Source organism: Merops nubicus, unplaced genomic scaffold (genome assembly GCF_000691845.1).
Source record: "Merops nubicus isolate BGI_N331 unplaced genomic scaffold, ASM69184v1 scaffold51916, whole genome shotgun sequence".
Classification (NCBI taxonomy): Eukaryota; Metazoa; Chordata; class Aves; order Coraciiformes; family Meropidae; genus Merops; species Merops nubicus.
In genome coordinates this window covers 1,073-10,981 of record NW_008616617.1, presented here as the reverse complement: position 1 = coordinate 10,981, position 9,909 = coordinate 1,073, and the positions used below count along the sequence as shown (strand labels likewise).

The 9,909-nt window shown below is 39.7% G+C and overlaps 1 protein-coding gene across 1 annotated transcript in view; it reads left to right on the top strand.

The window, feature by feature from the left end:
* Positions 1-688: 688 nt before the first annotated feature.
* Positions 689-9,909, top strand: part of DNAJC21 (DnaJ (Hsp40) homolog, subfamily C, member 21) — a gene marked incomplete at its 5' end in the record, with an annotated part of 9,727 nt that continues 506 nt past the window's right edge. Inside the window, 9 exons of the mRNA XM_008942869.1 lie at positions 689-812; positions 1,692-1,814; positions 3,952-4,256; positions 5,278-5,429; positions 5,788-5,875; positions 6,119-6,277; positions 6,886-6,925; positions 8,796-8,986; positions 9,402-9,477. Coding sequence (XP_008941117.1) covers positions 689-812; positions 1,692-1,814; positions 3,952-4,256; positions 5,278-5,429; positions 5,788-5,875; positions 6,119-6,277; positions 6,886-6,925; positions 8,796-8,986; positions 9,402-9,477 — 1,258 coding nt within the window. The remainder of the gene's footprint in view (positions 813-1,691; positions 1,815-3,951; positions 4,257-5,277; positions 5,430-5,787; positions 5,876-6,118; positions 6,278-6,885; positions 6,926-8,795; positions 8,987-9,401; positions 9,478-9,909) is intronic.

The following is a 9,909-nucleotide window of genomic DNA, read 5'->3' as shown; positions in this document are numbered from 1 at the left end:
ACGCCGGTGCAGGCAGCTTTCAGGTTAGCGAAGCTGTCCCTCTCATCACGGGCCTCCCAGCCATAGGAGGAAGAGCCGCCCCCACTCCGAGTCCGTGCAGGTGTTCAGTACGCTACAGATCGGTGCAGGCGGTCACCTTGCTGAGATTCATTGCATCACGTCGCTGTAATCGTCCTAATTTAAAGTACCCACACATACCTCTTTTAAGAGAGTACTACTGTAGTTCAGTGTAGCTTGTTTTCCAAACAAGTTAGAGCTCTTACCCAGCCCAAACCACCTGTACTAAGGTTGTCCTCCTTCAAAGGAGAGGACAGTTTTTATATGCTAGTGCATGATTCGTAGTTTTTTGTGTGTAAGTATTGGATGATTTAAATAACATCCTACCTGTTTCTGAAAGCTTATTGAACTATCTTGCTCAAATGCAAGAAATGGTATTTCTTGCCCATTATGAAATTGCTGCTGTAGATACTTCAGGTAAAGTAATAGTAGATAAACTAAGGTAATAGTAGATAAACTAAACCTCAAGAAGGAATATTTACTGAGCTTGTCCTTTCTGCTCTGAAGACTTTGTCTATGAGACACTGGGCTAAGCTGTATGCTGAGGTGGTCCTTGTACTGTGATAGCTCACCAGTGCTGGGGAACTTTCTGTGTCTCCACATCATACTTGATATTGTGAATCTTTGCTAGGTATGATAATCACAGAGAGGCTCTGCTCAAAGGAGGAGTTGATGGAGATTACCAAGATGATAGTTTAGATCTGCTGCAGTACTTCACTGTTAGCTGCTACTCTGGCTATGGAGACGATGAAAAGGTAATGAGTTAATTAATCTTTAATGAATCAATTTATGTTCTGTGAAAAGTGTTGGCATTTGCTTTGTGCTGAAAATCCCTCTGTGAAATTGTTGCACCCAGGTAGTAATAATGCTTGCACAGGTCTTTCTAAGACAAAACTTGTATGGGACACTTAGGAAAGATTGAATTCCTGCTTATTTTCTGAAAATTACTCTATCATCATTCCTAGCTATACCATACAACTACAGAGTATCTTGTTTATTTACTTTAGGTAGTGAGTCATTCCAATGTTTTGCACTGCTATCTGTTTATTCAGAAGTATCTTTAACAGACTAGAATGCTTCAAGCTAAAAAAAAAAAAAGTAATATAACAGGGGAATGTGTGCTTCCTATAACTGAATTCCCTATTGGATCTTAAGATACTTAACTGAAAAATGTACAAGTGGTTAGAGAAAAAACCCACCAGAGAAAATGTTTACATATCCCTGTGTACTATACTAGGGGTGAGTTAGTAGCATCTGAATTTAAAAAGAAATAGGATACTCAATAGTGAATTTTATATTTGAAACTACCATGAAGCTTGATCCTGTCCAGCCAGAAACTTACCAACATCTCCAGCATGATGAAACTTTTTTCTTTGGTTTCAATTTGAGTATAGGTGCTTGGTGTGTTAGAGAGAGTGCACAAAAGACATGGAAATAGAAGAAATGTGAGAGAATGGGAGATTTTTTAAACAGAAGGGTCCTGCTGTCTAGACCAAGTGCTTACAATGGCTTTACCTTCATTTTGAGTTCCAAAATTGTAATACTTCTCTAAAATAAAACACTATAGCTGAGTATTTGTATGTCTGGTTTTGAGCAATGTAAAAATGAGTCAGATTTTTTTTTTTTAATTTCAGGGATTCTTTACAGTCTATCGACAAGTTTTTGAAACGATTGCAAAAGAAGAGATGGAATATATGACCCAGGAAGATACTGAAGAATTCCCTATGTTTGGATATTCCCAAAGTGACTATGATACGGTAAGAGCAAGTGTAAATCTGAACTGAAAGTAGAACAGTTAAGTCATTATGTTGTGCCACACTGAAATCCAAGGAAACTCTCCTGCTGATCTCCAAGGTGGGCACAAAACTATATGTCTGCTGTCTTTTCTACTGCTGTAGACGATTACTATAAGGGAAGTGCTTGTCTTCTGATTCATAATATTTAGGTGAATTAAATTTGCTATTTCCTGTTGGGCTATATTATTAGCCAGGCTTTTGGGGTAAGTTGTCAGGCAAGCGCTCCACAGGGCTAACCGTCAGTTATGCCAATGAAAATTAAGTGTAGTGCAAAGCCTATGAAACAAAAGAACAGATGTTTTCTTTGCTTCCTGATGGGAATAGTTTAATAGTGGTTTAATGCAACTTATGTTACAGAAAGGCACATTGAGATAAATTGTTTGGGTTTTTTTGTTTGTTTAGTAACATATAGGGTCTTGTCTCATTTAGGAAGACTGAGTAGCACTTAGTGGATAACACAGCCTTTTAAAAATGGGAGAGGTGGTAGCTGACCTGCAATGTGAGCTCCCAGTATGATACTTCTGTCATCTGCAGTTACTCTGTAGTAAGATTTTATTTCCAAAGTCCTGCATGCTTTCCTTCAGGAAGCAAGAATAGAAAATGTGTGTGGGACACTTCAATTCTTGTCATCTGGTTTGCCAGCTCTTTGTTGTATTCTATCAGACTTATAATTTTTTAAGGTTACTGGTATTCCTGTGTTGAAATTAAATAGTAAAGTATCGCACTTTCCCTGGTGCATAACCACACGGTATCGGTGTACTCAAATGTTGCTCCTAGTTTGCTACTTCTCCCTGTCACTTTTAGTAGAATTCTACTGTCTGGCTATTTATGAAATTTAAATTGATACTTACCTTAAAAATTAGTAACTTCTATGGTACAAAAATCTGCTGTAATCAGAAGTTATAAGTCAAACTAAGAAGTGTCAGAATGGGTGATTGAAATGTCAGGTAAAATTACAGGATGGCTCAACAGTGGGAGTATTGCGGGAGAAGGTAGGAGAGCTTTAGAAGGGAGCTACGGAAACTCTACAGAGGCTTCAAAATTTGTGGTGTGAACAGCCTCTGGTTCAGCCTACTGAGTTCATTCAGAAGGGGCTTGAGAAGCAACTTGATTAATGCCAGGCAGCTAGGGAAGATAATCTTGAGTTTCTGACTTCACAAGACTTCATGGGAAACCAAGGCTCACAGGTCAATTGGATGCAAAACCAAAAGTGATCAGCTCCAAGTGTAAGTAGTAGGCAAAAAGAAATCCACCTAGACATTCAGCAAGAGCTGCTCTACGGCCTTCTGGGTAAGGTCAAGAGATGTGCTTGTATTTCCTCCTCCTCAGCAGCTACCTGAAAGGCTTAGGTCATACAGCTGGTGACAGTGGGGATGATCCCTGTCATCATTTGGTGGCTATGCATCCTTCTGCACAGAGGGTATCCTCTCCTGGAGGAGAGATCTGAGACAGGGAATCTAAGGCCACTTAGGTTATTGGATTAAAGGAGAATATTTATGTAGGAGTTGTAGAGCTGGGTTTTTGTGATAGGAGAGGAAAAACTGTAGTGACTTACTTGCCAGAGGCCACAGCCATGAACCTTTGCATGTAGACAGGCCACTAGATACTAGTGTTGTTGTAGTCCATGTGAATGCAAGTGGTGAGGAGGGGGACAAGAGGAGATCCTGGAAGAAGAGAAATTAAAATGTTAGGTTAAGTACTTCTGTTAGATACTCCAAACTATAAACAGTAGTTTAAGTAGTAAAAAGGAAGCTTAACGGGGCAGGCCATGTAAGAAAGGACCTTAGGCATATCTTTTTTCCTGAATACAAAAAAAGCAGAAGGTTAATAACGGAGAACAAAAGGAGAAATAATTCCTATGCTATTTCATTAATCCGGTACTTACAAATAGTAAAGGGAAGCAGAATAAGGAAAGATTGTTTACTGCTTGTTTTAATGTGAGAGCTAGAGAGCATAATTTTCACCTATTCATATAACTTGCTAGGAAAACAGGAGTAAATGCATCTTACTTAAATAGCCCCTTGTTCAACTGTGCAAGTCTGGGTTCTGACCCACCGCTAAACTAGTGACAGGTTTGGGTCTTTTTCCTCCCTTACAGGTAGTCCACCCTTTCTATGCATATTGGCAGAGTTTCTGTACTCAGAAAAACTTTGCTTGGAAGGAAGAGTATGACACACGACAGGCCTCAAACCGGTGGGAGAAGCGAGCTATGGAAAAAGAGAACAAAAAAACAAGAGATAAAGCAAGGAAAGAGCGGAATGAACTGGTCCGTCAGCTTGTCGCCTTTATTCGTAAAAGGGATAAAAGAGTGCAGGCTCACAGAAAACTTGTGGAAGAACAAAATGCAGAAAAAACTAGGAAAGCAGAGGAATTTCGGCGGCAGCAGAAGCTCAAACAGGCCAAGTATGTAAATATGAAACAAATATTTTCTTTTAAACTTGGAGAAACTATCCATGAGGAAACCATATAGAGTTAGATTCTAACAGTAGCTCCACTTGCTTTTTTAAACACCCTTGAAATTTTTATTTATTAGTTTTGGTCTCAGGTTTGAGCTTTTTAAAGCTTGAGAGTCTCTGCATTGTACTGAGATGTAGAGATCTGAGGTAATAGTTACCTGTGTGCTGCAGTAAGTGGCTGTAGTCGTGCAGAATCCAGCGTGCTTTTACTTACCTGGGGAAGTAAGATTTAACAGTTGTGGTTGTTTCTTTAAAGAAAAGTGAATGTCTATTTTGGAATAAGGAGGAACAGGACTTTGACAACCTGGAGTTAGATCAGCTTCATCTAACCTGGAACTATACCTGCTAAAAAGGAAATGGGAAAAATGAACTTAGTTTTTCTTGTCCTTTTACCTCTTCAGAAAGGACCTTTTAATTAGATTAAATACATTTTTTTTTTTTTATGCCTTTATTTTTCCAAAAAGTAAGTATAAGGAAGAGATGGTCTCCTAAGCACTATTTGTTCTTCTAGCTGAAGCGCTGTTTGCCTGCAAATGGGACGAAAGAGCTTAGATTCTTAATAAGAGTGCACTTGCAAAATAATTGCATACTGGTTAAAATTATATCATTAAAATATTTGGAATATATTACATACAGTTTATTTAGATATTTTATTTTTCCTGAAGGGAGAATGAAGCAAAGTTAGGCATTTACTGACAAGTGGCTTAATAATTCTGAGTCCAGGACTCAGAATTATTAATTATACATTAATACTGCTTTACTTGCAGCATAGCTGTGCCCACTGGCATCACAAATTAAATTCTCAGATTTGCAGGCCCCACAAACAGTTGTTTGCTCCATCACAATTTGTCCAAGATTTACCTCCTCGAATGCCAAAGATGAACAAGTTATCTTTTAAATAATACTGTTTGTGTAATTTCTGTCTCATGGATGCAGTGTATTGGTTACTGTATTATTCTGCTTACAAGGCTTGCTGAGCAGTATAAAGAGCAGAGCTGGATAGCTATGTCAGATCTGGAGAGAGAGCTGCAAGAGATGGAGGCACAATACGAAAAGGAATTTGGAGATGGATCAGGTGATGAAGTTGAATTAGAAGAACAGGAGACAAAAGACATTGAAGGTATGGGATGTAGGGGGGATGGTCTGTGTTGAGTCACAGTCTGAATATTGGCTTGCTGCACTTAAAGCCCCATATTCACAAGTGTGGCCATAGTGCAGCACTCTGCCTCTAGCTGAGGGGTGCCAGGCTAGTCTGCCCCTCTCTCATGTTGTCCATTAGAATGTGAGGAGACTTCAAGCTACAGCTGTTAATTTATGCCAGGGTATGATTTGGTGAGATGGTCTTGATTTCTCTGCACGTCAGTGATACTGAAGAAGTTGATTGTCAGTGTTGTGACTGTTCACTGGGGCTTTAGGAGCAGCTTACTCAAAAATCACTCATCTGACTTTGTCTCTCTGATCCCCACTGATCTTCTCAGACAAACTGAATGATGAGACTGAAGAAGCTGAATTTGTTGATGGTCTGTACTGCCCTGCTTGTGACAAATTTTTAAAATCTGAGAGAGCGTAAGTGCTTGTGGTTGGGGATTTGAGGGTGGGGGTGTTGGCTTTTAACTTTTTGAAACATGCATTTTTAAAGACTTTTTAACTTCATATAATGGTCAGTGTTGTCTTTCCAGCAGAGACATTGTCAGGGCAGAATTTTCCATACTTAGTACTCATGGATAGTGCACCTGTTATGAATCTCTATGTAAATGTAGCGGCGTTTGCGCAGAGCGACTTGCAGTAACGATTTGCTGGTTCTTACAGCATGAAGAATCATGAAAAATCAAAGAAGCATCGAGAGATGGTAGCACTGTTACGACAGCAGCTGGAGGAAGAGGAAGGGAAATTTCCCCTGTCTTTGGATGATGCAAATGGAACACATACCAAAGAGGAGGAAGAATCAGAAGACATGCCCAAGCAGAAGTACTTTAAATTACTTTTAATTTTATCATGACTAAGGATTAAATAAGTCTTGGAGGCCCTCAGAAGGATCTTGTCATGTTTTATAGTTGTGTTGGAGCTCATCATATTGTGCAATTTAAAATATTTCTTTGCATCAGAGTTCCAGTAAGAGGCATGCATTAGTATGTTGTAGTATGCAAATGTAGGATAACACTCTCCTATTTTCTCTGCTTCACAAAGTTACACATTAAGGAAAAGTAGTGATTCTTATTTTTTCAAACAGGACAACTTGTACAGGGCCAGTGTTTATTGGTTTGATACTTTTTTAGTACTTTTTATCATTTAGATGCTGGCATACATAGAAAATGAGTGTGTGTGTAAAATCAGAATTGAAGTAAATTGCATTTTATTTTTTGAATGGCCAAAGCATAATACCAGCTATCTCACTAGAACCTTCAAGTTCAGTCCGAGCAGAATAAATCCTAAATCCAGTGCATAAGTTAGGAGAAACCTTGTTTTCATTTCAGGTATGAGTATATTTTTAGAAATTGTACTCATTGTGGATGTATATGGTTGTTTTTTTTTTTTTTTCCTTGAGAAGAGGTAATTTTAAATTCTTATCTTTACAGACTGTCGAAGAAGCAGAGGAAGAAACAGAAAACAATGATGGTATGTAGTCATATAATTATATTTAGAGAACTTTACAACCAGGTTTTGTTAGGTCGGGAACGTAACTTTTTTTTTTTGGTCCTGAAAAATAAGAGAACTTGAAATTCTAGAGAACTTGAAGACTGTTTTCAGATATTTTTAAATTCTTCTTTGACTGCAAAATTATTTTATTACACTTATGATCATATTTTATGATAATAATCTCATGGGCTTCACTTTTTTTTCTGTTTGTGCAGATCCTAATAAATGTGGTGTTGGCTATAAAAAAGTTATGGTCTGAAGTGTAAAGAAAAGATGGAAACAGGCAGATAAGGAAAATGTGAGGAATTGATCAGAAAGACCTTAGTGCATTAGCAGCTCAGTTGCATGGTGGTCATCTTCTGCTTTCGTTCCTAAAGTTGGTATAGTGTATGGGGTTTTAATCTCTGACTTGGGGGGAGTAATACATTATTGGCATCCTACTATAACACAGTAGCTGCTGGAACAAACACATCCGTTCCACTGTCACTTGAATTGTAAACACGAGTTAACTGTTCTACTCCAGGATGTGAGTCTGTGCATAGGATAGGTCCGTGCTGACAGCAGCAGGATGAAATTCAAGAAGTGAAAGCTGCTTCAGGCTTGGATGGCAGGAGTGTCACAGTGAGCAGACTCGTCTGTCTGCCCTCCTTATGCTTGATCCGTTTCCAGTTTTACCTCTTCTCCACTTAATGCCTCAGTCCCTAGCCTTGTCCCAGGGAGCCATCTGTACCAGGTCCTGCCTGTTACAACCTTTCCCAAGATGCTCTTCTGCCTTCCCCCAGCCTAAGCCCTATGGTCTGCTATTGGGTGTTCACTGTCTCTGCCCCTTCCCACACCACCACTATCTCTCATCCTCAAGAAAATTCTGTGAGACTTTCAAGCAAATGCATTTTTCTCACTTCTCTTTGACTGGTATTGCATAGCACAGATCAGCATTGGCTTGACATTGTTTCCATGCTCCTGTTCAGCTCTTGCCTCCTCAGTTTGAAATACGGTTTCAGTCTCGCTATTGCATGTTGGCACTCTGTTATCTCTTCCATCAGTTTGGTCGTGAAGTCTTACTGCAGCACAGACAGTAGGTGCCACTCTTGCATAGCATGAGCTGATATCTTGTGCAGAGAGATTGTTCTGGAAACATAACCTCCATAAATCTATCACAGGGAATCACTGCAGGGTTTGTTTTCTTTTCCTGTAGATGAGCCAGTTTTTTTCAGGTGGCTGAGACTTTGCAAAAGATACTAGAGGTGGTAAGAGTTGCACTAACATAGTGTTAGGTCAAATTTATTATGCTGCTTTTAGGAGCTGAGCTGTTTCACTTCAGACATTTCAGGGGTTAATCTTTTGCCAAACTGCATGTATTGAGTCTGCTCTGTCCTCTGGTAGGTGGAAAAGGCTGTCAGTGTTTCTGATATTTGGGAGGGAATCCAGTGCGTCTGTCTGGCTTCAGGCATTTGGCGTTCAGTTATTTTGGCTTAAGTGTCCTAGCGCAGGTGCCTGGTTAAGAAAGCTTTAGTCTGAATAATTAACGTTTTGCAAAGCTGTAAGCAAAGCCACTATCTTCTAACATGAAATGGTAGCCAGAACACAATGAGCCCTATGTATAATTACAAGCTACTTTTGTTATCCATAGTTTTTAGAGGCTGTTGCATTGTTATTTCTTCCCTTCATCACAGGTTGCTTTATCTTTCAAACCAGAACTAAGGTTTTACCTCTAACAATCTTACTACAGAGCCATGGACCCTCTTAATTTTACAGTTCTGCCCCCTCACACATACTTGAGTTAAAGGAATATAAAACTATATACATAATCACTAATAAAGTAGTTAAGTTGCATTTCTTATTTGGACAGACTCATGAAGACTCTTTAGATGAAAGTGCTGATGAAGAAACAGTTGAATCAAAGGAGGTGCCTGGCATGGACAAGGACAGTGGCTCAGCAGAGTTGCTGGTGAATGACAGCCAAAGATGTGCTGTGTCAGAGGATGTGAGTGCTACAGAGGATGCCAGCCAAGTGAATGAGGCAAAAAGCGACTCAAAAAGGTGTGCTGACTTGTGATACTGTTGTCCCTGTGTCACTCTCTGTCATGTCTGATAATCTCAAACAAGTCTAGATCTGCTCAGCAGTGTGAACTGCAGGCTACTCCAGTAGATCAGAGTTGAATAAATGTGACACTAAACAAGGAGCGTTAGGATCTGCTCTGGGAATGGTGTCTGACTGCCAAGCCCTGCCACATCACTTAGCAGTAGCCGATTCACTGTCTAGCTGAATCTTGAGATAAACATTTGCTCATATAAACTAAATTGCATTATTTTTTTCACTGGAAGCACTTGCATTGTGTTGTGTGAACGAGGGACAGGGGAAAGCAGTGGGAGACATTAATGACTGAAAACCATTGGAAGCTCTTAAGTGTTGAACGTTCCTGTGTGCTGATCTTGGTTTCTCTTTGTCTGTCAGCAGTACTAAGCCTAAAGGGAAGAAAGCTAAGGATGGAAAGAAGTCTGCTAAGGCATCCTCAGAGCACCCGGCAACGGTAGGTCAAAACGCTTGCCCTACTTATATGCTGCCAGTCATACTGTTACAAACCAGCTTGGTTGGTTGATCACCTCCAGTCCACAAATACCATTTCAGCTTTTTGCTTATTTTTTAATACTACAGGTATTTCTATCCCTGTGATTTTATTAGAAGTGAGGAGACTGGAACAGCAGCTCTGGTCCTCACGGAGAACAGTGAGACGGAATTTCTGTTCTAAAAGAGTTGCTAAAGCCCTGTATCCATGTAATTTAACTGAAGGCAGATCTGTTGTTATCAGGCAGGTGACAGTACAATTTGCATCTTTCCCAATATTGATGCTTTCCAGAAAGAGCAAAATCCTGTAACAACTACAGCTAAGACATCAAATTCGCCGAGTCTCAGAGCACAAAGTACTGTGTGTGTAGCCAGGAGAGATCAAAAGTGTGTTGTT